This window comes from Lemur catta, chromosome 3 (genome assembly GCF_020740605.2).
Source record: "Lemur catta isolate mLemCat1 chromosome 3, mLemCat1.pri, whole genome shotgun sequence".
Taxonomy (NCBI): domain Eukaryota; kingdom Metazoa; phylum Chordata; class Mammalia; order Primates; family Lemuridae; genus Lemur; species Lemur catta.
The window spans coordinates 108128586-108154504 of record NC_059130.1 but is presented as its reverse complement, the minus strand read 5'-3'; the positions used below and the strand labels follow the sequence as shown (position 1 = coordinate 108154504).

General features: G+C 55.4%; 1 protein-coding gene across 5 annotated transcripts; it reads right to left on the bottom strand.

Annotated features, from left to right (window-relative positions):
- Positions 1 to 660: 660 nt before the first annotated feature.
- Positions 661 to 23411, bottom strand: UBXN11 (UBX domain protein 11). 5 transcript variants are annotated; one of them, XM_045545889.1, is made up of 15 exons: positions 23327 to 23396; positions 20136 to 20235; positions 19012 to 19040; positions 18233 to 18331; positions 15766 to 15866; positions 15344 to 15398; positions 14754 to 14830; positions 11140 to 11266; positions 4085 to 4299; positions 3748 to 3825; positions 2688 to 2808; positions 2464 to 2567; positions 1168 to 1241; positions 946 to 1086; positions 661 to 861 (listed from the first exon to the last, which is right to left on the bottom strand). In XM_045545889.1, exons 4-15 carry the CDS (start codon positions 18315 to 18317, stop codon positions 681 to 683), a joined length of 1359 nt encoding a protein of 452 aa, XP_045401845.1. In that variant the 5' UTR covers positions 18318 to 18331; positions 19012 to 19040; positions 20136 to 20235; positions 23327 to 23396; the 3' UTR covers positions 661 to 680. The 5 variants fall into 5 exon arrangements, with proteins under 5 accessions (XP_045401845.1, XP_045401846.1, XP_045401848.1 ...); XM_045545890.1 differs by lacking the exon at positions 19012 to 19040; XM_045545892.1 differs by lacking the exons at positions 18233 to 18331; positions 19012 to 19040 and having other exon boundaries at positions 23327 to 23395.
- Positions 23412 to 25919: the final 2508 nt, after the last annotated feature.

The following is a 25919-nucleotide window of genomic DNA, read 5'->3' as shown; positions in this document are numbered from 1 at the left end:
ACTGTCACCTCTGTGTGAGTGCAAGTGTTTGGATATATGTCTGGCATGCACATACTTGTGTGGACCAGTGGTTTCTGGAGACAGTCTGGGTGGACCACTCTCCAGTTCACATGCATGTGTCGGTGTCCCTATCACTCTTGTGCCTTGGTGTGTACTACACATTTGCATGCCTGCCAGTGAGTGTGGCCATCCTTGTGCCTGCCTGCCTGTGTTGGAGCAGATTGGCTAAGTATGGGTGTGTCATGGGAGCAAGTGGGTGCACAGCTGCTGTTCTGCCAGTTTGGGGGCATGGATGTAGCTGTGGCAGTGGCTTTGTGCACAGCATTGAGGAATTGTCCCCGTGGGCTGTGGGTCTGTGCATATCTGTGCACAGGTGTCTGCTGGCCGCATGCTTGCACAGTGAGGCTTTGCTGCCCAGTGTAAACCTGGCTGCAGCCGGCTCTTTCCCGCCACTGAACGACCCCCCTTCACCAGCTCCACCTAGCCCTTCTGGGGAGAAAGAGGAACCTAGAGGACAAAGAACCCGAGGCCAGGCCTGCCAGCTGGGGCTCGAGTTACCGAGGGGCGGGCCGGCACCGCCCCCTCCCTAGCCCAGCTGGGACCTTCCTCCCAAGCCCAGAGAGATGGCCCCGCCAAGAGAGCCTCTGGGAGCAGGAGCAGTGGGTGTCCAGGCAGGCGCTTTATTCCGGGCTCAGGCCAGAACCAGGACCAAAGTTGGGGCCAGACCGCGGGGCCCGGGGTGCCCGCAGCAGCAGTGCAGCATTGGGCACAAGGCCTGCGGCCTGCAGCATGAGCGTGTCATCGCAGTAGACCTTCGGCGGGAACATGCTTAAGATCTCAAAATCAGTGACATCCATGGCCCTGGGGACCAGCCGGAGCAGATCAGGCCCAGCCATCGGACCAGAACCCCGCTGCGGCCCCCAGCCAGCCCCACCCTGTGCCCACCTGGCCCGCGCTAGCAGGGTGCGCACGTCCCCGATGGTGTCCTCGGGCCGCATCATCAGGAGGAAGGCCTGCTCCCCGTTCTCAGACTTGATGCGCAGCATGGAGAGTGGGGGCGCCGGTGTGTTGGGCGACTCCTGGCTCCTGCGCAGCCCAGAGGCCCTCAGCGCTCCCATGGCCCAACCCCCCAGTCCCCAGGCCCTCACCTCCCTGCCCTGCCCTCACCTTTCCTGCTCAGCCACCAGGGTAGGTGTCTCCACCACGATCTCCTGGACCCGGGCCGGCAATGGGCAGCAGTTCTGGAAGGCATCAGTAGAGAGTGGACGGTGCCCTGGGCCCCCGAGTCATCCCCCACGATCCTTAGAGGGGGCTCATCCTTGATCAGGGGTGGATGATACCAATGAGGCAAGTTGGGGGGTTGTTTCTGGGTAAACTGAGGCCCCAAGAGAGGCAGTAGAAGAGGAAGGAGGCTCTGGGAGGCAGCCCCATCATTCTCCCCAAGCAGCGCCCCCCTCAGTCTAGTGGGAGACAGACCCCACGCAGACCATGACAGGCGGGATGCCTGCCCCAGCCTGCGGCCAGGTGAGGCTTCTCTAGGAAAATGGCAACTGAGCTGTGACTGAAGGGTGAGGAAGAGGAGTCCTTAGACATGGATTGGGCCCAGGGATATTCCAGACAGCATGGACAAAGATCCCGAGGTCAAGGAAAGCTTCCTAGAGGAGGTGATACATTTAGGAAACTGCCAGCAATTCACATGGCTGAAGCTGGGGACCAGGCTGGACTGGAAGAAAGAAAAGCTTAGAGAAGTGGGGAGGGCGCAGCAATGCAGGTCAGGCCCTGAGTGCCAGGACAAGGAACTGGGCTTTATCCCAAGAACCACTGGGGGATTTCAACGGGGAAGTGGCTGGGGAGGACGGCTGGCACGGGCAGGAGTAGAGGTGGGCGGCATCTCTGGGAGAGACACTCCGGAGCATAGACTGAGAGGTGGGCTATGAGAAGGGGGAGGAGTTCCGGGGATGCACAGACCAGACTGGACTTGGCAATGTGGGGGTGAAGAAGGCAGAGGAGGCCTAAGAAATGAAGGTTTGGCAGCGTTCACAGGTGGAGGCCTGGGCAGAGAGCAGGATGGGGAGCGAGGAGAGAAGATGATGAGTTGTGAGGGCCAGGGAGGGTCTGAGGGCCCGAGGGACAACCAGGAAGGAGGGTCCAGAACTGAATTGGAGATTTTGGCCTGGACCTCAAGGGGGCGGCCTGGGACTTGGGCTCATCCCCTGGGCTGGACTCTGACTTTACACCTCGAACAGCCAACCCAGCTGTTCAGTGGAGCCCAGCCCAGAGCCCTCACCAGCTCCTCAGTTTCCAGAGACAGTAGAACAGCTCTGGGGGACTAATCCCTCCATCCAGGTCCTCATCAGAAGCCCCAAGGCTGAGCCTCTAGATAAGACGCTGCTCTGGCAGGCTGGGCCAGGGTTGGTGGTAAAGTCCCCTCCAGATGGCTAGGAGAATTAGGGCTGGCCTCACCTGCAAGGTGTCCCGGATGGGGCCCCGGATGTCAATCACCTCTCCTTGCCGGATCACAAACTTAGGAAGCCTGTTCAGAAATTTCTCAGCGGTCATCCTGGAGTCTGCAGGGAGGGGATGGGGAACCTTGGCCCAGGAAGAACTATGCGTGGTGGTGGCAGCTCCCTGGTGCTTGTTCTGCATAGCCCCCCCAGCCGCCTGGCTCAGCCTCGGGGCAAGCTCACCTGGCTGCTCCTCCACCCTGTCCAAGGCCTTGTGCATCCTCTGCCGGCCCACCACGCGGCCCTCGCCTGGGAACGGGTCCAGCCCATCCTCCAGGTAGACCTGATTGCGCAGGTCACTCACCTGGCGAGAAGGGAGACAGTGGTGGGCCCAGCTCTTCAGCCGTAGGCCACACCCCAGCCCTGCTTGCCCAGAGGACCCAAGAACAGGCCCAAGGGATGGTCTAATGCAATCCCCATTTTACAGATGAGGAAACTGAGGCCTCAGGAGACCCACAGTTCATGCTGCTATCACCTCCCTGGGCCTTACTCCTCGTGCAAGCACCCCTGATCCATGCCAGCTGAAGCCACAGTACCGACACCCTCCTCAGAGACCCCCTCTCAGGAGCCAACTGTGAGGGAAGTATGGAGGGGTCAGGAGAGGGCCCAGCCCCTGCTGCTGTCTAGTCTGCAGCGCAGACCCCATCACTGCACATGTCCCCTCACTTCCTGCATCAGGGCACAGCTCTGAGGCCCCCATCTTGGCATGGATGCCTCAAACACCCCGTCGTGACTCACGCTATTTTCCAAGCCCTGGTGGCACACGCTCCCTCCCTGACATGGCCTCGCCCACCTTCTGGAACACACTGCTTCATGTGCTCCCATGGCAGCGCCTGCCTGCAGACTGGCTCCACCTCGTGTCCTTGAGTCCCAACGTTTTCCCCTGTTCTGCATTTGTGGCTGGCCCACGGCGCCGCCTTCTACCCCAACCAGAGACAGCTTCGGAGCAGGACGCTGGCCCTCACAGCTCGGGCTGTGCCTTCAGGGTGCCAGCAGAGGGCACTGCCTACTGTGCAGCCCGAGGCCCTTGCCACTGCACTGGGACAACTGTGGCCACAGCAGCCCCCCAACTCCCTTCCCAGGCAGGCTTCAGGCTCACCCTCCTCCTGGAGGGCATTAGACTGGGGTCCCTTGAGGTGGGGCAGTGGCTCCCCCCTCAGAATGGGCGACACCTGAGGAGGCTGTGGATCCCCACTCCCTCCCAAATCCCCACACAGGGAGGGGTGCTTTGGGGAGACATCACCTTAAAGGGGACCCCATCGGGGTACAGCCGCTGGAGCTCTGAGGGAAAGAAGCCATCCAGTATGTCTCGGAGGCAGCGCTGCAGGGGGGGAGGGAGGGTGAAGCCCAGCTGGGCCCGTGGGGTGCCCTGTCGGGACGGCGGGCCCTCCCCCTGGGCTTACCCAGCGCCTCACACTCTGGAAACAGTCACAAGCCCGGGACGGGGGCGGGGTGGGGGTTCTGCAAGTCGTGTGAGGGCCTGAGTGCCCCGTAGAGGGCAGGCCGGGCCTGGGGCGAGCCGGCTCCATCATCCCCAACTAATGGTGGGCAGGCAGGGGCACCCCCACCCGGGCTCCTACCTGAGTGGAGGGATCACAGAAGGGCCGGAAGGGCCCGTCGAACATCATGACGCCATTCCGGTAGAGCTTCAGTGGGATGGGCTCCAGGGCACGGAGCCTCGCCCCGCCCGGCACCGGCATCACCTGGGTTTCACCCTCTACCACCAGTTCACTGAGGTCCTTCAGGCTGGCCAGCAGCCTGTCAAAGTCCACCTCAGGGGGCGCCACTGAGTCCCCTGGCAAAGAGGACAGACATCCATGAGCCTCTCATGGCTGCAGTGTGCCCTAGTAGTCCTGGCTCCCAAGCTAGACAGTGGCCTTGGTGTCTCTTCAAGTGACCACCCGGGTTAAAGGAAGGACAGCTAACACTAGACAATAACAGCTACCTTTGACTGGGCGCTGACTTTGCACTAGGGGTCTAATATCCATTACCGCATTCCCTGCTCTTACCAACCCTATGCTGTGGAGGCTACAATCGTCTCCATTTTCCAGATGAGAAAACTGAGGATGTTAAATGGTTTGTCTAGGGAGGCACAACAGTAAGCGGCAGAAGAGGATTTGACCCCAGATCTGCCTGTCAGGCAATGGGGTGGCAGCTGAAAAGCACAGGGCAGAGTTCCCAGCTCTGGATCAAGGCTGCCCGGGTTCGGCCAGGCACAGTGGCTCATGCCTATAATCCCAGCAACTCGAGAGGCTGAGGAGAGAGTATTGCTTGAGGCCAGGAGTTCCAGACCAGCCTGGCCAACATAGTGAGACCCCATCTCTAAAAAACAAAAAAATGAAATAACAGTTAGCTGGGCTACGGTGAACTATGATTGTGCCATTGCACTCCAGCCTGGGTGACAGAGTAAGACACCATCTCAAAAAAAAAAAAAAGGCTGTCTGGGTTCAAATCCCAGCTCCTCCACTTCTACCTGTGTGACCTTAGACAAGTCATTTAATGTTCTGTGCTGCAGCGCTCTCTTCTAGAATGGGATGACAATAGTATCTGCCTCCCAGGATAGCTGGAAGGCTCTAAAATGACCACGTGAGGGCCACTGGGAACAAGCACTCTGTTAGCCATTGTTACCAACTCTACCTTGCACATATGGTCCTTAGGCCAAGCCTGAGGCTACGAGGCAGGGGTTATTTATTTCCATTTTACACATGAGCAAACAGGCCCACAGAGATGAAAAATGACTCACCCCAAGCCACTTGGCAAGTTAGAGGAGAGACTGGGATTGGAGCCGGGGCTGACACTTGAGTCTGTTTTTCCCACCCATCTGCACCATCCAGAGAGAGAGGGAGGTCAGGCTTAGGGACAGATGGCTATTAGGAAGGGTGTGGGGACAGCCCTTAGGTTGTGTGACTATTTCTGGGTCACAGACCCCTTTGAGAAGCTGACAAAGCTTTGGCCTCCTCTTCTGAAAAATGTGTTGCACGTACAGCTGTGCATAAGCTTCTGGGGGTGCCGATGGGGTAGTGGGGACAGCCATGACGGACACCAGCGTGGACAGGGTGGAGGGCAGGGGGGATACTGGCTGGGGACCTGGCCCCCAAGTCAGTCATGCACTAGGGTGTAACCCTACCACATGCCAGTAACTTCCGGGGCCTGTCAAAGGCTGTTTTTCACCAGGACAGCCAGGCTGCGGCAGGATGTGGGTCAGGGCTCTGGGGACCCAATTCCTTTCCCCACAGCAGTGCAGTGTACTGGGAAGGTACAGATGTGGGTGGCTGTTTCTTGTTGCCTTTGCAGCTGCTGAAACAGGACGCACCAGCTGGCCTTCCCCTCTTGCCTCCATCTCCTACTGTCACAGGGACCGCCCTACCTCCCCCGAGTCCCTGAGATCCTCGGGAAAAGCTCACAGAACTATATCAAGACATTATTTTCCTTTAACAACTCACTACTGTAAAAACAAATTGGTAAACCTAAAAATAACAGTGGAAAAGATCATCTCCTGCAATGCCTGCCCACCCCCTCTTCTAACAGACAGGAAAGTGAGTCTAGAAAGGTCAAATGAGTGGTCTGATCAGACCAGACAGAGCACAGCCAGGAGTGTTCAGATGTGGACTCCAAATCCAGTGCTCCTGTCCTGATCCAAGCTGCTTCCTAGGGCCAAGACTTTTCAGGCTGAGGGACATGGGGTGGCCAATAGGGGACGGGGACAGGCAGAAGCCTGGGGAGGATGTTGAGAAGCAATGAAAGGGAAGAGGGAAGCTTGCCAAGAAACCCGGCCCTGGTGGCTCTCGGCCAGCTGGGCTGGGCTTAGAGAAGTAACAGCAGGGTGGGCTGGCAGGCCCCAGATCCGATGGGGCAGAGGTGAGACCAGGGGCCCAGGAATAAGGAACCCCAGCTCTGGGCAAAGGGAAGACAGGAAGGGCCTAGTGTTGCCACCACATGGCAGGGCCTGGTGAAACCAGTGAGCCCCCCGCCCTGCTGGCAGAGGTCCTGCGCGGGAGAGAAGTGCAGTGGGGGCCACACAGGGTGAGGAAGGTCAGAGGGCAAGTCCTAGCTCTGCCCTGAGCCGGCGGCAGCACGGGGGGTGGGGAGGCATTTTCCCTGAGCCGCAGCTTTCCTTCCTGTGGAGTGGGTAGATAGTAGGAACCCTGTCCTGCCCTCCAGACCCCGCCGGTGAAGCTGTCTGTAAATGACGATTCCGTGCCAAGCACCTAGAGGGAGGCAGGGCCATTCCCATTTTGCAGATGAGGAAACTGGGCCTTGTAAGGTGTCATGCCCTGAGCCATGCAGCATGCGGGGCGCCAGGGACTCGGCCTCAGTCTGCAGGGACCACACAGGCTGCCCCTCAGTCTGGTTCTGGGGCAGCTGCTCACTGGGCTCCCTTTCTGGGGAGGGGACAGCACCGGGGCATCATCTCTGAGGCCTCATCCAGCTTTCAAGCCCACAAGTGCATTAAAAAGAGGAGTAGGGAGGCGTGAGGTCAAGTCCAAGTTCCTCAGCCTGACTCCCAAGACCCTCAGCACGGGGCCTCCCCTCAACACGCCCCTCCCCTCACACTCTGGTGTCACACTGCAGGGCATGTCTGAGCTTGCGACCTTGGGCAAGTGGGCCTCTGTGGGCCTCAGCTTCCTCTTCTGTAAGATGAGGACAATGGCCGCCCCCACTTCACGGGGCTGCTGTGAGGCTCAAAGGAAGTGCCTGGCAGATGGTGGCTGTCATTGTCACTGACACCTCGTACTCGTCACTGGGCTCAGGCTGCTCTCACTCACCCCCACCTCCTCGGAGAAGCCCTGCCAGGAGTCCTTCTCCTCGAGGCTGGGTTCCTGGAACCCTTGGACCCACACGCTTGGCCCTTGTCACAGGCTGCTACTTTCTACTTGCTTGTTTGCCTTCAGCCACACTGGGTGTCCCGTGAGCTCAGGCTGGAGCGTCGAGCCTGGGCCTGGCCCACAGTGGGTGCTCTAGAAGCCTGGCCGGGTCTCTGCATCCAGCGACGTCTGAGCAGCCACTCTCTGCTAGGCCCTGCCCACGCCCAGAGTCCTGCCCTCCTCAGACTCAGCTCAAGTGAGGGAGACAGGGCAGCACATGGTGACAATGGCATGTGGTAAGTGCCACTGGAGAGCTGTGGAGCCCAGGGTGGGCCAGAGCCTGCCATGGTCGGTGGGGGTGTGGCAGCCCTCGCAGGTCTGCTGGCACGACCTCCTGCTGCAGCGCCCACCCGCCCAGCCCCTCCCCGTCATGCAGAGACTGTTGCAACAGGAAACGGAACCAGAACCGCTGTTATCACACACCTGTCAGCCAGGCCCTGCTGCAGGGACTTTACCTACATTCACTCTGCTCCTCCGAGGGGCAGATGCGGAGGAGAGAGGCTCTGAGGGTCTGGCTGCTGCCAGGGCACTCAACCAGCCCGTGGCCTGGCAGATTTGAGCTCCTGCTGGGCCCCACCACTGAGCATTGGACGCTTGGCCCCACCTCATCCTGTGCAGACGATTGTCCTGACGTGCTCTGGTCACCCAGGCCTCGCACACATGGAACCACAGCCAATCCTATGTGCTAAGCACTGTGCTGGATACTCCAGGGCATGACAACAGCTAAGTGACAATGGCTAACAGTCGCTATTCATTGCCACACGTCACCCACGTGCACTCTCCCATTCCATCCGCTCTGCAGCCAGGGGAGCCAGTTGGTACCATTCCCCTCATTTTGTAGAGGAGGAACCAGGCTCAGGGAGTTTCAGCTATCTGTCCCCACAGGACCCCTCTGAGCCTGGCCCCCGCCTCAGCCTGAGCCTCTACCCCTTTGCTCTACAGCACAGCCCTTCCCACGTAGCCCTGGCCTGCCTGAGGGGGCGCTCGGGGCAGGTTTGTTGGTGGAGGTGGGGTCTGTACTGCACAAAGGAGGGGTGCGAAGCGGGCAAGGCACCTCTGGGAGGACAGAGCACCATCAAAGGCTTGACTTGGAAGCGAGGGTGGGAAGGAGCCGAGCCTGCCCAGCCAGGCCCTCGGCATCAGGGTGGCTCCAACCCAGGTGCAGAGCTGGGCCTTGGGAGGAAGGACGCTGGGGTGGAGGCGGGGCTGGCAGGGGGCTGGGAGATGTGGAGGGAGAGGCAGGGAAGGGGGGCTCAGAGGGGAACAGGGAAGTAGTGGGGAGTGAGGAGCTCACAGTTGACCAGGAGCTCTCGGCCCTGAGGCTCAACACCTGGCTGATGGTGGTGTGACCGGAGCAGGACTGTCATCCCTTTCATGTATCCGCATACCCTGAAGCACCTGGCACGGTACCTATGTGATGCTCCATATACTGGCAGAGAGGGCGGGCAGGACGACCGATCAGCCTGAGAACAAGCCCTTGCAAAGCCTCCCCTCTGCTGGGCCTCCTTCATGGGTCCAACTGACCCTCCTCCCTCAGGAAGCATCTCAGGCTCGAGAACTTTTGAATCATCCCCTCTTTGGCTCACCCGACCATTGGCCTCTGCCCCAGAGCCCGTGGGGAGTGGGATCCAATGAAAGGAAAGCCAGAGAAATCAACCTGAGCATCAAGAGAGCGAGAGGCCAGACTGGGACCCCAAGGGCCCCCCCTGCGGCAGAGGCAGGCTGGCACCTGGGGAGAGGGAAGTCCCGGGAGGAAAAGCTGCTAGCACTGAAAAACAACCTGCCAGTTCATCTGGCAGGAAGAGCCAAACCAAGGCCCCTCCTATGTTGAAAAAGCAAAATGCAAAAGCAGGAAGAGGATGCACAAAGGGGCCTCCAAGACAGAGTAGCAGGCGGTTTTCCCACGTTGCTTTAGCTGTGAAGCGCTCAGCCTCAGAGCCAGCCTTACACAGAAACAAACAGGGCAGAGTGAAGGCTGCTGTCTTTTTTGAGGGGTGAGAAGAGTAGGAATCCACAGGGCCAGGGCCAGAAACCAGCCATCTGGTCTGCCCCCTCCCCCAGGGAGAAAGAAGGTCACCACCAGCCAGGTGCCAGGCTGCCCTGCAACAGGGCGCAGGCCCCCGTGAAGCCTGAGCCCAGCATGCCATGCCAGGGGTCTATACCCAGGACAGACATTCTGACAGTGTCTGCAGCCACCTTAAAGCCACCTCTCACCCCAGGCCAAGGAGTCCCTAGAGAACTCTTCTCACGACGCCATGCCCTCGTTCAGTTAGAGCGCACCTGCGTTGGTGTGCCGGGGCCTGCAGTGTTTGGGCAGCAGGGCCACACCCCACATCCTGGCATCTCTGGGGGCCACAGCTCCCCAGCTCTGCTGTGTCCCAGACACTCAGCATCTTCCCCACAGCCGTGCTCCCTGGGGCCAGCCCTGACTCCTCCCACCCTCTCCCTCATGCAAGGCCACGGATTCCAACTCCTGAATCTCTCTGCCCTGCCCTGCCCTGCCACCTCCACAGCATCACTGTCACCCCGGGCATCATCCCATCTTTTGCCTAGAAGACTGCAACTGCCTCCCAGACGGGCGCTCAGCCTTCAGTCTTACCCCCTCCACTCAACACTCAGAGTCTACAGACTCCTGAAGTGCCTCCGTCTGCCCATCTATAAAACGGAGAAACCCCTGGCCCACGTCAAGGGCATTTATAAAAATACTTTGAAAGCTGCAAATGTTGCAAAAACAGGATGTGATGTTTTTAGAATGGGCAGGGAGGGGTTGTACCCTGAGATTCAGAGACCAAGCCCAGGCCTAAGTAGAAAGCAGGACCCTCACATTTGGAGTCTGGGTTTTTACCCAGCAGGAAACATGAAATCAGGAGAGGGTTGTCATCTTCCAAATGGTCCCCTTGGGAGCTATGCTTGTGTTCCCGTGAGACTGCCATTGCCTTAAGACTCTTTGGACACAGTAAGAGCTCCTACTTGTCGAGCCAATGACATGCAAGGTCAATGCTGGGTACTCCATGCTTAACTCATTTATTCCTTGTAACTCCGAGGGGAAGAGTATTCCCCCATTTTACAGATGAAGAACTTGAGGCTCAGAGAATGTTAGTCACTTGCTCAAGTCACAACTGGAATAGGTGGTGGAGTCGAGAGGAGGACCCAGGGTTGGCTGACTCCAGAGCCTGGAGAAGTATCTTCTACTTAACAACCTCCATTCTTTGAAGAGACTGGACCCAGATTCCAGGAATGACCAGTTCTACAGACTCAAATCCAGGAAAGAAAGGGGTTGTGGGGGCACCCCTCTAGATATTAGCAGTTGAGTTAAAAATAAGAAGTGGTGGCTTTCAATGGTCATAAATGAACCTGGAAAGGGAGTCCAAGGAGGGGGCCAAGCCCTGGCAATTGAGGAATGGCTTCCAGAACAGAGGGATGCAACAGCTTCTAAAGGGTGACATTTTGTAGACTATGGAGCCTGAGGCAAATGAGCTCTCACTACATCCTGTATCTCTGGGCCTCTGGAACCTTTCACAGCTGAGCAAGAGAGAGCAAGAGAGCCCTAGGCGAGACCAGGGAAGGAACTAGGCAGCAGGTTAGGCGGTCAGTGATGGAGGCCGAGGCCTTTCCTGCACTGGGTCAGGGGCAGGGTGTGTGCTAGCTCAGGGGCGTCTCACGCTGGGAGGCTGGGGCAGGAATGACATGGGCCTCTGGGCTGCTGGCTGATGGGAAGTTGTTGGAGTATTCTCCCTGAAGAGGGGCCCAGGGTGGACCCTCTACTCTACCTGGCTTCCAGAACTTCTTGGCTGTCATCCAGTCCCTCTGGCCATCTTCTGGGACTGTCTTGCTCTCTGAGTCTTCCTGGTCCATGGGCTCACCCACCCACTGCATGCCATAGTCACTGAGGAACCGCTGTGGGGAAGAAGAGGGAGATGCAGGGGCAACAACTCAGCCCTTCCCAGGGAAAGGCAGCATCAGCCCAATCCCCAGCCTCAGTCCTCAGGTGACTGGAGCCCCAGAGCCAACTGGACAAAGGGGATGGGCTGGGACATCTTGCCTACTTCCTGGCTGTGACCTTGGAAAGCCACTTTGCCTTCTAAAACCTTAGGTTCCTCCTCTGTAAATGGTAATGGCAGCCCCTGCCCACATAAGCTCGTGAGGACTCAGTGAGATGATTCATGCCAAGTACTCAGCACAGTGCCTGGCACAAGAAAGAACTCAGTAAAGTGAGCCACTCTGGGAGCCAATCTCAGCGACTTGGGAGGCCAAGGAGGAAGGATCACTTGAGCCCAGGAGTTTGAGGACAGCCTGGGCAACATAGCAAGACCCCCATCTCAAAACAAAAAAAATTGGCCAGGCACAGTGGCTTATGCCTATAATCCCAGCACTCTAGGAGGCCGAGTGGGGAGGATCACTTACGGCCATGAGTTTGAGACCAACCTGAGCAAGAGCAAGACCCCGTCTCTACAAAAAATACAAAAATTAGCTGGGCGTGGTGGCGAGCACCTGTAGTCCCAGCTACTCAGGAGACTGAGGCAGGAGGATCACTTGAGCCCAGGAGTTGGAGGTTGCAGTGAGCTATGATGATGCCACTGCACTCTAGCCAGGTCAAAAAAGCAAGACTCTGTCTCAAAATTAATTAATTAATTAAGTTAGCCACTCTGGCTGTGGGGAACTGCGTGGGTCTGCCCTGACAGTGAGGACGAAGCAGGACATCCCGCCCTGCAGGACTGAGGACAGGACCCCCACAAGCCAGTCTCCCTGGGGCTTGGCCACATGTCCCAGCTGCCACAGGAAAACTTCTGAATTGTCTACATTTCCTGGGGCTGCTTCCTTATCTCCTTTTCTCTCAACCACTCTACTATCTTCCATCTCCACCCTCACTGAAACCGGGCTCGGTGCAGCCACCACCCAGCGGGCACATTTCTGTCATTTCTTCCAACTCCTGCTGGTCTTCCTCCTACCCGAGGACTGCTCTTTTACAGTTTTCTTTGCTGTTCCCCAGTCCTGTCCCACACCAACACGTGGCGGTCCCCGGCCCAGCGCCACCTGCCCTCTCCCTAACGGTGCTCATCGACTCCCAAATGTGTATGGACAGAACTCAACTTTGTATCGGATGCAGATCTCACCCCTGAGCTCCAGACTCACATTTCCCACCGTCTGCGCTCAGATGTCGAATGTCGAGCGACATCTCAAAATGAACTGTCCCAGTCGCAACTTCTGCCCCCACCTCCCAGCCCTCTTCCCCTCCAGGTCTTGTCTTAGTAAACAGCACCCCTTCCGCCTGGGAACCTTCCATGACCCATTCCTCCCTCTGCCATGTCACTCCTGACAACCGCAAGGCCCATGGGTGCCCCTCCAACGCCGCCTGCCACCCATCCACACGGCTCCATCTCCAGCTACCTCTTACCGCAAGCCACTGCCGTCTCCCTCCAGGACGATCAAAAGGCCGCTTCTCTCTGCCTCCCCCAGCCACTGTGCACCCCACCACCTACTCCCCACACCCCAGAGTCCTGTCATGCCGCTCCTCTAACTGAAACTTTCCAAGGTTTCCATTCTTGCAGGACAGAACCTGCCGGGCACCATGGGCGGCTCCCACGTAACGTGGCCACTATGGGCCTCTCCTGTCTCTTCATTCTCCTTCTTGCTCCCTGCAGCCATGCACCACCAGCCAAGTCTATGCAGCGCGAGGTGGCGCCTGTCCTGCCTTTGGCCTGGATCCTCTGCCCCAGTCCCCTTGTCACCTTCCAGGTATCATGGCCAGCATTATTACCCCCACAGTGGCCCATCCCCCAACTCATCTCTATCATGTCACCCATTTAATTATTTCATACCACTCTCTGTACCTGTGTATCATGGACTCATTTGGGTCTCTCTCCCCCTCTAGACCCGCAGCCCCCAGCAGGCTGTCTTGTTCACACCCTAACGCAGTCCTGGCGGGGCCTGACACATGGTAGATACTCTGTGTGCATTGTGAAATTAATGACCCAATAGATGTGTGGCTGATGTGTGCGTGGGAGCAGCCATGCCCTCCATCCTGCGGCTCTGGGGTACCTCCCTCACGCCCCTGCAGCAGCTGCTCAGGGGCAGCTTCATGTTCTGCAGCCCAGGTGTGAACAGGCCTGGCTGGGAAGGGCTCTCAGCTGCGGCCGAGGCTTGAGGGTTTGCTTCTGTCATCTTAAATTAGGTTGGGGTTTTGGAAACCAACACCACATGGAGAGGGAAAGAGGCTGGGTCCCAGGAAGAACTTCTGGCAGGGTCACTGGAGGGGTGGGGAGCCCTGAGGACACCTGCCTGCCTGGGACCCTTCCTTGTGCCTAGTGTCCCGCCAGTCTGAGCCCTGCTGTTTAAATGAGCGTGAGTGGGAGGAAGAGAGGTGACTGGGGTAACCGAGTCACCAGGTGAGTAAGAAGTCACGGCCAGAAGCAGGGGATGGCCTTGATCAATTCAGTGCTAGGTCCTGGATGCACAGTGACAAACAGGAGGAAAGTGATTCCTCCCTTGTGGAGTTCACAGTTCCACAGGGGAAGATAAACATGGCACTAAGAAAGCATAGGACAAGGCCGAGCACGGTGGCTCACGCCTGTAATCTTAGCACTTTGGGAGGTTGAGGCAGGAGGATCGCTTAAGGCTAGGAGTTCAAGACCAGCCTGGGCAACATACCAAGACCCCATCTCTATAAAAAAATAAGAAAAATTAGCCAGGTGTGGTGGCGCATGCCTGTAGTCCCAGATACTCAGGAGGCTGAGGCAGGAGGATCGCTTGAGCCCAGGAGTTCCGGGCTGCAGTAAGCTATGATCATGCCACTGCACTCCAGCCTGGGGGACAGAGTGAGACCCTGTCTCTCAAAAGTAATTTAAAAAAAAAAAAGAAAGCACAGGACAGAGAATCTGCTTGGTCAGTGGTCGAGGAGGCCCCCGAGGAGATGATCGAGGATGAGTGAAAACTCGCCTAGGGGAGGTGGAAGAAAACACTTCAACAGGGGGGACAGCACAGGCCAAGGCCCTGAGGTGGGAAAGAACAGAGGAAGGGCCCTGTGGCTGCAGGGGAGAGAGCTTCCAGGTGAGGTGAGGAGGTGGGCAGGGGTAGCCCACAAGGGCCACGTAAGGCCTTTGGAATTCAGCCCAATGGGAGCCATGAGGTCTCCCAGTAAGCAGGGGAGGGACATGTTCAGAGTCTGAGTCAGACCCAAAAGGAAAAGTGTGCTCTAGCCCCAAACACCTCCTTGGCTCTTTAAATCCTGCACTGGCCCAGGGTAGGGAACACAGTGCAGCCCCCCAGGTGGGATGTAGCAAGGAGGGGCCCAGAAATGTGGGCTCAGACCCAGTTCCTGAGCAGCAGACTGCCCAGAGCTGGGGACTGCTGGCTGCCCGCGTCCCTGGGCCCCCACATCTCTCACCTCCATCTCCGCGACCTGCCGCTGCAGCTGCACACACATCGTCTCCAGCTCCTCCTGCCGCTGCAGGGTCGCCTCGACTTCAGGGAAGACAGGGACAGGCTTCAGCTGCCCCAGCACGGAGGCTGCCAGTCACCTCTGGCTTTGACCAGCGCTCTGCCCTAAGGGTCATCTGGAGAAGCTGTTCTGGGGATCTCCCAAGAACTGCCTCTTGCCCCTCATCTCTCTGGCCCCTCCCCCACAGGGGGTGCCTTGACTGACTCTTTGGAGGCCACCGCTCCCCTCGGAGCTGCATGGTCTCCACGCTTTACATGGCATGCTCGTGCCCGGGGGCCTCAGCCCCACATAGGAAGACAATGAATGACTCCAGCACTGCCCCAGAGTGCTGGAGTGTTGTTTGCTTTTTCTTTTCTTGGAGAGACTCTTGCTCTGTCACTGCCCCTCTAGGTTCAGCTGTGCAGACCCCACCAAGGAATCTGCTTGATGCTCCTGGAGCCCTGATGCCGGATGTCACTGTCCAGGGTTCCAGGAGCCACAGCCCCAGGGGAGGTGCCTTAACTTGGGGGGACCTGCCCTCCAAGAGGGCCTCTTACCCTGGTGCTGCTGGAGGGTCTGCACCAAGTCCTCCAGGGCTGATATCTTCCGATCCTGCAGCAGAAGACGTGGGTGAGCATGCGGCCTGGTGGTGTCCAGAGCCCCTTCCAGACGGGAAGACCCAGAATATCTGCCCCAGGTCTGCGGGAGCCACACTCCACTCAGAAGTCCACCGTTGTGCCCAGTCCAAGGTCTACTGGGCCCTGTTCAGCTGAGGTCTTCCCCCAGCCACTCCGCTTGGATCACGGGGACCCAGATCAGTTCCAGACCAGACCTGGCCCTTGAACGGGGCAGTTCAATGGAGGAGATGGTCCTAGAAGCCACCTGCCCTGGTCTGACTGCTGGCCTCCCTGTCCTTCCCAGCCTGGGGCCCTTCCACCTCTCAGACTGGACCCCAGTCCTCTCTAGCCTGTGGCCCCACCTTGGAGAGCAGCTCGTCAGTCTGGGCCTTCACCTGCCGCTCCAGGTTCTGCAACTTCCTCGTCATGGCGGTCATCAGCTCCGAGTCATGGGATGCAGGGACTGCCAAGCAGACAAAGTCTTCAGACCCCAGGCCTGGGGCTGAGGCTGAGGTATCGGGGGGTTGGCAAGAGGGGGTAGGGGTCCCCAGGAATAGAAATAAAAGTACTGACAGCAGCTGACACATAACAGAGACTGTTCTAAACACTTACACAGATCAACTCACGTAATCCTCGAAACATGCCTAAGAGGTAAATGAACTGTTTCAGGAAACTGAGGCACAGAGGACAAATAAGTAATTTGTCCAAGGTGTACAAGTAAGTGGCATGACATGTGGGCCACACCACTCTGAAGTACGTGCCCAGCCCCATGTCACTTTCTAAAAAGGCAGACATTAGTCTAACCTAAGGACTCTGAATTAGATCCTAGTTCAGGGGGAAAAAAATCTCGCTATTTTGGGACACTGGGGAGATGTGAGTGTAAAAGAGACATCAGAGGGTATTACAGAATTATTAATATTCTTAGGTGTGATCATAGCACTGTGATCATGTATTTCCTTAGTCTTAGGAGATGCATATTGAAGGAGTTAGAGGCTAAATGTCATGATATCTGCTATTTATTTCTAAATGGTTCATCTAAACGATACCTTTACATTCATATATCCGTGTATATGGAGAGAAAGAACGCAATGTGACAAAATAGCATCGATCGTGGAATCTAGATTGAGGATGCATGAGTGTTCACTATACTATTATTTCAACTTGGATGTTGGAACTTTTTCAAAATAAAAAGTTTGGAAAAAGAAAAAAAGAGAGAGACACGGGAAGAAACAAGCTCCTTTTCCCCTTGGATATTGTCCTTTCTATGTGTGACGCAGGAACCATCATGGAGCGACCACATGGGGCTGTCACATCAAGGCTGGCTCAGTAGAAAGATGGAGATACCTGAGCTCTGAGTCTTTGAGTCATTGAATGAACAACCCTGGAGGGCTCCTTAGGACTTCTTGGCATGCAGGGTAATAAACCTTCCTTAATGTTCGTACTAGTTGAGGAAGAGTTTTCTTTGACTTGTGGTCAAAAGCATCTCTACCGACATACACACATTCGTATGTCAAATGTCTATGCTGGGGTGCACTGGAGTGCGGTGAGCTCCCGGGGCAGAGGGAGGGGAGAATCCAGACAGGTGGAACCTCTCACTGAAAAGCCGGAAGGGCAACCTGGCGACCAGCACTAAGAGGAAAGGGCCTGCAAGCAGAGGGCAATGGCGGCCAAGACCTGGGAGCGGGGGGTGGGTGGGGGAGGTAGTGAGAAGAAGGAAGCAGCGGACAGTGTCGGATGCTGCTGTCAGAGAAGTGAAATAGGACAGGCAAGTCCTCACTTGTGACCTTGGTGGGAACAGACACCAGCTGGCCATGGGGAGAGGAGAGAATGACAGGGAGAAGTAGGGGGAGCACAGCTCTCTTAAGGGGAAGAGCTGGCTGTTGTGGTTACTACTGAAAGTGTCCCCAGCTGGGGTGTAGGAGATCCTGGCTTCATGACTAACTGGTTGTGGGATCCTGGGCCAGGCTCTCCTATCTCTTTTTCCACTTCAATTCCCCCTCCGTAAAATGGAGGGGGGTGGCTGAGGATCGCTGGGCCCTTTCCTACGGCTGACCTGATCGGTGGCCACCACCTTAAGCACCCCTGTGTGACAAGCACTGTCTAGGGGCCCTCCACCAAGTAGCATCTCGTGGAATCCTCACCTCAGCACACTGATCTCCCCATTCCCGCTTCACAGGGCAGGAAACAGGAACAGGGGGACATGAAGTTGCTTGCTCAAGATGTCACGGCTGGCGGGAAGTTCTAGCCTCACCCCCAGCTTCTCCAGACTCCCAGCTCAGGCCCTGATCGTGCCCAGCACTCGCACAGCTCGTCCCTGCTTGCCCACGTCTTCCCCTTTCCCCAGACCTGCTAAATCCTCCCCCCTCTGGGAAGTCACCCTGGTTAGCCCTGTCCCACTTTAGGCACCTCCACTGCAGATGGTGTGGGCCAGGCTCAGTGGACAATCTGGGGGACTTCTGGCCTTTCCAGAGCCCTGCAGAGGCAGGAAGCAGATGGCTAGGAGCTGAGCTCCACCCTCAGACCCGTCATCCCTCTCTGATCCGAATCCTGGACCCACTGACATCACACTTGATGGTGACTCCAGCCACAGCCTGGCCAGGGGTTTGGCCAGACCTCCTGAGCCACAGGTGGGGCCTGTGTGGCTTTATGCCAAGCCAGGTCCTGGAGAGGTTTGGGGGTACAGGCTCATGGCCACGGTCAGCTAGGAGTGGGAGCAGCTGCCTCAGACTCAGCAGGCAAGAGTAGGCGCCATGCCTCCCTGGGCCTCACGCCTTCTCTGGGGCCCCTCCTGCTGCCAAGATCCAGACTCCATTGGGCCTCTGCTCTCACCTTGCCGACTCACAGGGGCGCCTATGCCACCACAGCAGGAAGGGACAGAGATCCTTTCTTCTGAGCCAAGGGCATCATTCAGCATATCCACCCCATCTTCTGCAGACAGGAATGCCTAGGTCATTGCTCTGGGACCAAGGCCCAGAGGAAACTCAGGTCCTGGGCCCTGGCCAGGGTGAAGCAGCCTATGCACTGTCCCCAGTAAGAGTATGAGGGGACTCAGGAGGCTGGGGAACAAAGATCCAACCAGAATGGGCCTCAGCTTAGAGTTCATCCAGCCCAAACCAGGGGGGACCTGAGTAGCCAGTGCCAGCACCATAGCAGGGCAGAAGTGGGGTTGGGATCCAAAGGCCTGAGCCTGCAGGAGTTGGGGCAGTGATGTGCAGACAGGCCTTGGGGAGAAAAGGCTGCAACGGGCTGGAGGAGGCTGTCAGGCGAAGGGGACCTGAGGTTCAGACCCCTGGGCTGGGTAATTTCTTGGCCCTCACATAGTTTCCAGGTACCAACCAGCCAGTCCCAGAGTGGGCCAAGGGATTCAAATGTTAGTGATGACATCTCTGCTAAGAGTGTGGGGGCTCCTAATCTGAGAGCTGCCAGGAAGGAAGCCCAGCCCTTAGCAAGACGGGGGGGGGGGGGGCGGGGTGCAGATATCACTGTGGCAGGCCGCTGCTCTAGCTGACAAGGGCCTTCATCATGTGCTTTCTCTCCGTCTGCCCAACCGTAAGGAGGTCCAGCCAGATGGGAGGTGAAGAGGACATGAGGGCAGAGTCCCCACTCACCATCTCCGTAGATTCGTATCCCTCACCTCCTGGGAACCCAGGCAAGAAGGAGAAGGAAGAAATACGAGTTAGAACCCCCTGGAATATCACCAGGGAAAAGGTTCTGGGTGCCAGGCCCCAGCCAAGGCTAAAAGAGATGGAGGCTGGGCCTCTGCCTCCCAAGGACTTCCACCCCGAATCCCTTCCCCACCCTGGGGTGAGCCAAGGGACAGGCTTCAGGGGGTCTGGCTCCTTCCAGTGGAGAAGGATGGGGAGAGAGCTAAAGGGCAGTCTTGGGTGAGAGACTGCAAGACTTGCAAAGCCCATGAGCCCAGCCCCAGTTCTGCTCTGCAAAGGCTGTGAGACCCCAGGCCTGTTGCTTAACCCCTCTGGATCTCCTTGGCCTTAGCATGGGTCAAAGTGTTGTTCAGAAGAGCAAGAAAGAAAAGAGAGGTAAAAATACTTTGAAAAGATGAAAGTGCTAAACAGATGTAAAAGATTCCCTTCACTGAGAGCCTAGCACAGGGCCTGGCCCAGGAGAGATAGACCACGAGTGTTTGCAGGATTTCTTTTTTTTTTTTTTTTTGAGACAGAGTCTCGCTCTGTCGCCCCAACTAGAATGCAGTGGTGTCATCATAGCTCACTGCAACCTCAAACTCCCAGGCTCAAGTCATCCTCCTGCCTCGGCCTGCCAAGTAGCTGGGACTACAGGTGCGTGCTATCACTCCCAGCTAATTTTTGTATTTTTTTGTAGAGACAGGGTCTTGCTCTTGCTCAGGCTGGTCTCGAACTCCTGGCCTCAAGCAATCCTCCCCACTCAGCCTCCCAGAATGTTGGGATTACAGGCGGGAGCTACCATGCCCAGCCAGTGTTTGCAGAATTAATAAATGAACAATGAATGAACAGATAGACACTGAGTCGCTCCTCCAGGGGCCACACCTTACCAAAAGGCACAACCCAGTTTATGCTCAGATGCAAAGGAGGGCGTCCCAAAAGAAGGTATAAGGAGAAAGAAGGTGGTCAGGGCAGGCTGTGTAACTCTTCTTTGTATTCCCCAGGACACTAGGAGTCATTCCCCTCTGGCCACAGAAGGATCACGGAGACAGGGGCAGGGACACAAAGACCCCACGAGGCTGGCTCCTTACCCAGAATTCACAGGCTCCAACTTCAGGGGCACTTTCCGGGTCTTACTAAGGGAGGCCAAAGGTGAGCTCATAGTTCTAGATTCTAGCTGTCAGGAGCTCCCTGAGAGGAAAGAAGGAACTCAGCCCTTGGGGACAGAGGGGTCCCAGGGCTTTAGGCTCAGGGAGTGGCCTGAAGTTTCCTCTTTCCTGGCTATTATTCCTAACGAGGAGCACTGTCTAGGAAGCAGTACCCCTCACCTCCTTCCACTGCCCTGACGGAGGTCATATCTGCCTGCTCCTCTGAGTAGACAGCTCTCTGCTCTGGCCCTGGAGACCTTTGGCCTGGTGGTGCTTGCGAAAGGGCTGTGGAGGTGGGGATGGGATGCAGAAAGGAGTTAGAAGCCTGGGACTTCCCTAGACTTAGAGCCTGGAAACATTACTACCCAGGGGGCTGTCCATCTATCAGTGAGCCAGTTGACACAAAGCCCAGGCATCTCTTTCCTTCCTACCAAAAACCAGGCACTACTCCCAACACTTCAGAGCCAGAGAGGGGCAACCCGAAGGCAGGATTCAATCAAGATACAGTCCACGTGATGGAGAGGGGATAGTAATAGCACTGGCCGAGCAGGGGTGTTTTGTTTTGTTTTGGAGACAGAGTCTCAGCTCTGTTGTCTAGACTACAGTGCCGTGGCATCAGCCTAACTCATGGCAACCTCAAACTCCTGGGCTCGAGCAATCCTCCTGCCTGAACCTCCCATGTACTGGGACGACAGGCATGTGCCACCAGGCCCTGCTAAGTGTTTCTATTTTTAGTAGAGACGGTGTCTTGCTCTTGCTCAAGCTAGTCTCAAAACTCCTGACCCCAAGCGATCCTCCCACCTCAGCCTCCCATGGTGCTAGGATTACAGGCTTGAGCCACTGAGCCTGGAGCAGGGCAGGGTTATTGAAGGGATTCAGAGATAACAGATAACATAAAACATCTAGCCCAGTGCCAACCTCAAAGGAAGCACTTAGAAATGTGAGCTGTGACTATTGTGTGTTTTTGTTACTGGCACACAGAAGGCGTCCATAAATGCTGGTTTTCCTTCTTTCCCTCTTCCTTTTGGAAAGAGGAATGCACATTAGGGGCATAATTAAAGGCCACTACTTTTTTCAGTAAATAAAGTATATTAAGGGGCTAATATCTAGAAATCCTAGGATCTCCAAATTTTTTTAGGGCAAATCCAAGGAAGTTTCACTTTGGAAATGTCTGGTACTGGCCTCCAGCCTCCTTCTGAAGCTACCCAACAAGAGAACCCGTGCTTCCCTCCTGGAGGCAGCCTCCCATGCCCGCATTAGAGTTTGGGACTCAAGCCCTGCTCCTTTCTCAGGAGGAGCCTCCTTCAAGGACCAAGCCCAGACTTTTCCCATCCCCACCAACCAGCCTCCCACTTCTGTCCCCACCTTGTCCCAGCCCCTGCTTTTTCTGGGCATCCCCCGGGGTTTATGTGGCCAAGGTGACAGCTTCTCATGGCTCCCTTCATCAGTCCCCACACATTGCCAGAAGGATCTTTTTAAAACACAAAGGAGACATGTAAAATCCCTGCATACAGCTCCCCAGTGGCTCCTTCCCAACCATAGAAAATATTCAAAATTCTTTCGTATGGGTCATCTGGTCCCTGCCTATGTCTCCTGACGTCCTCATCCATCCTGCCACCTCCTACACTTGAGCCACTTGAACTGCTAGTCAAATGTCCCATATACGGATGGCTCCCCTGCCTGGAACCACCGTCCTGAAATGGTTTCCCCACTCCTACCTGTACTCTCCCTCTTTAAAGTCACACCCATCCTCCTCCCCTCCCCCAGCCCTAATCCCTGGCAACTGGCTACCCTGTTTTCCATCTCTATAATTTTCTTAATTCAAGAAAGTTATGTAAATGGAATTATATATCATACAACCTTTTTCATAAAACAGCTTTATTGAGATATAATTCACATACTTCACCCTCGTATGGTGTAAGTTTAAGCTTTTAGTATATTCACAGAGTCGTACAACCATCTCAATTTTAGAACATCTTCATCAGCCTAAAAGGACTGTGCCCTTTAGCAGTTACCCCTGATTTACCCTACAGCTGCCATCCCTCTTTTCCAGCCAGCTCTAGGCAACCACTATTCTACTTTCTGTCTCTATAGATTTGCCCATTCTTGACATTTCATATTAATGGACTATATACTAAGATACACTAAAAATGATTAAAATGTATACTTTAAGGGGGTGAAGTATGTAGTATGTGAATTATATCTCAACAAAGCTGTCATAGGGGAGAAAAAAGCAATTGGTCCTCAAAGCAAACCCAATATCTTCCCTCAAACTCAGTTCCTCCCACTTTGCCTTCTTAATGGGACACCATCACCGAAGCACAAAATTTTTCTCTCCTTCCTTCCGTTTTAATCCCATCAGTTACCAAAGCCCAAGGTTAAACTCTATAATGTCTTTCACACACAGCTCCTCCTTGCCATGCCCACTGAGGGCCATCCTCGTGGGACACTACCCTTCTTTGGGGCTGTCACAATGGTCCCCAACTGACTTCCCTACTTCTAGTCTCACTCTGGTTCAGTCCAACACACTGTCTCCAGGTTAATCTCCTGGATTACAGGAGACCCCAGAGGTCAAAAACTGTGTCTTCCCATCAGTCAGGGGATTCCTGAGGGCAGGGCTGTGTCTCTTCCTCCCTTGGACTGGCGGGTATGGGGGGGTGGCCTGAGGACAGTCAGGTCTACCCCCTTCACTTTGGGGCTTCCAGGGGCAAGACTGAGTCTTCCTCTTAGGCTAATGCCTCCTAAAGGTAGACCGGGTCTCCGAGGGCAAAGCTGTGTCCTGTCCCTCTATGTTTTGGGGACCGAACTCAGTACTGTGCTTGACTGACAACATTCTTCGTCACACCTCCTCGGCCTATTCGTCACTCCCAGGCCCCAGCGCTCTAGCGCCAGCACGGCCAGGACCGCCACCAGCCATCCCTATTCGCTCCTGCACACTCTCAGGGCGCGAAGTCTATCTCGACCTAACCCCTGCCCTGGGAGCCACGTTGCCTCCTCTCGCCTCCACGTGTAGTCGTGGTAAACGCGGCCCCGAATCCGCTCCCGGGGCAGCCACGGAGCTCGAGAGCCCTCGGGGCTTGAGGCCCACACTGTGTGGTGACTCCGTGGACAAAAAGGCTTTGGGCCAGACTCACCACGCAGGCCCAGCGAGTCCCTCGGCGCCGCCATCTTGTTGTTATGTGGTTTCCCGGGCGACCAGGATCCATGCACTTCTCATTGGCTAGCTCTCGAGGTCCCCTGAGCAACCAGCAGGCAGCGGAGGCGGGTACATTCCTCTGTGCTCGAATTCTATTGGCCCACAAAGTCTAGCCTCTTCGCGGGAATACTGCGAATCCCAGAATGCACCGCTCTAAGCGGCCCCGGCTGCGGGAAAATAGAGGGTTCATTCCTACCACGGGCGCGCGAGTAGAGAACCTGAGGTTAGGTTAAGCGAACTGCTCGAGGTGGGAATGGGGTGAGAGATGAAAAATTACCTATTGGGTACAGTGTACCCTATTCAGGTGACGGGTACACTAAAAGCCCAGACTTCACCACTATGCAATATATCCATGTAACAAAACTCCACTTGTACCCCGCCCCCCCGAATCTATTGAAATAAAAACAACCTGTATAAAAATAAAAAGGAAACTGCTGGCAGCCTCTGGGCCTGAATTTGTGATTCTGATGGTGCCACTAATTTGCTTAATTGACCTTGGGGGTAATTATTGCTCTGAGCTTATTTCCCCATCTGATCAGTAGAGTACTTCGTGGGGGCTGCTTTGAGGATAAATTAAATTGAAATGATGCAATACTTAATAAATGTTTCTTTACTCTCAACTCAAATTTTAAAAACTAAAAAATAAATAAATAAATCGGCCAGGCACGGTGGCTCACGCCTGTAATCCTAGCACTCTGGAAGGCCGACAACAACCTGAGCAAGAGCAAGACCCCATCTCTAGCAAAAATAGAAAAAATTAGCTGAGCGCAGCGGCACCACTGCACTCTAGGCGGGGCAACAGAGTGAGACCCTGTCTCAAAAATAAATAAAATAAATGTTTCTTAAATCTGAATTTCTTTTTTTTTTTTTTTTTTTTGAGACAGAGTGTCACTCTGTTGCCCTGGCTAGAGTGAGTGCTGTGGCATCAGCCTAGCTCACAGCAACCTCAAACTCCTGGGCTTAAGCGATCCTACTGCCTCAGCCTCCCGAATAGCTGGGACTACAGGCCTGCGCCACCATGCCCGGCTAATTTTTTCTATATATATTTTTTAGTTGGCCAGGTAATTTCTTTCTATTTTTAGTAGAGACAGGGTCTCGCTCTTGCTCAGGCTGGTCTCGAACTCCTGACCTCGAGCGATCCACCCACCTCGGCCTCCCAGAGTGCTAAGATTACAGGCGTGAGCTACGGCGCCCGGCCTTAAATCTGAATTTCTCTGCTAATTCCTTGACCAGATGGCGCCCTGAAAGAAGCTTGAATTCTAGTTCCCTTGGATAAGGTACTCCCTCCACTTCCTTTGGTAAGACATTTTGCCTCCTTGAACCTCATCTGTAAAATTAAGGTGTTAGCTTAGATTCTATCACCAGAGCAACTAGAGCCAGTTTAGTTAAGAACGAACTTTGGGTTTAGCAGTCCTGGGTACGGACTGTATCCTTGGACCCATTATACACCTTAGTTTTTTCATCTGTAAAATGGGGATAACACCCATCCCACAGGGTGGCTGTTAGGATTAAATAAGATAATGCAAAGTACCTATCAAAACACCTGTACAGAGTACGTTTGCAAAAACATTTCCTGCTATTAATCATCTTCATCATTATCTCTAAACTCTTTCAGCTGTGATCCTCTAAGAGTTGATGCCTTGTGATCTCAGACACCCACTTCCTTATGCCCAAGTTCAACCACCAAAGCCCTTTTTCTGCACAACTCAGACTACATTTTTTAGTAATTTATTTTCCATTTGACTTTCTAACCTACCACATTCAGAAGAGGGCAGACGCCTTGGAGCATTCTTTATACACCAATTTGAAGCTAAAGACAGCTATCAATTACAGGGTGACTTCCAAGCACCAGATGCCAACATTATGAGGTTTACAGATGAGAAAAGTGAAGGGATAGGCTGGTGCAGTGGATCATGCCTGTAATCCTAGTTCTTTGGGAGGGGGAGGCAGGAGGATTGCTTGAGCCCAGGAGTTTGAGGTTGCTGTGAGCTAGGCTGATGCCACTGCACTCTAGCCCGAGCAACAGAGCAAGACTCTGTCTCAAAAACAACAACAACAAAAAAAAAAAAAAAACAAGAAAAGTGCAGTGAGTTCCTCAAAACTATACAGGAAGCAGTAGAAGTAGATTCAAACCCAGAACTGCCAGCCTCAAGAGTCCATGATCTTTCTAGAAACTCCCACTCTAATAAAACAGGCAGGCAAAGGGAAGCCAAGCATGCAGGTGGTGTGGACCCACTGCCAAGGGAGGGGTTAGGGTGGTAAGTGTGACTGGAGGTTGGAGATGTGAGGGCGCTTGTTGCTGAGCTGCTCCCAGAACGTGGTCTGAGGTCTGAGATTATGCTGGGGCCAAGTGTTTTTTGGGTGGGAGCTGGGATCATGGAGAGTAGCAACCTGGTGCTGTCACCTTGCTCATGCAGGTACGCCAGCATGGGGAGCTGGAACTCTGCCCTCAGGAGCCCTGCTGTGGCCTGCCTTCTGCTTCCCGCCTCAGTGAGAACAGGAGCATGAGGGGCATTTACCCAGGTGTCAGA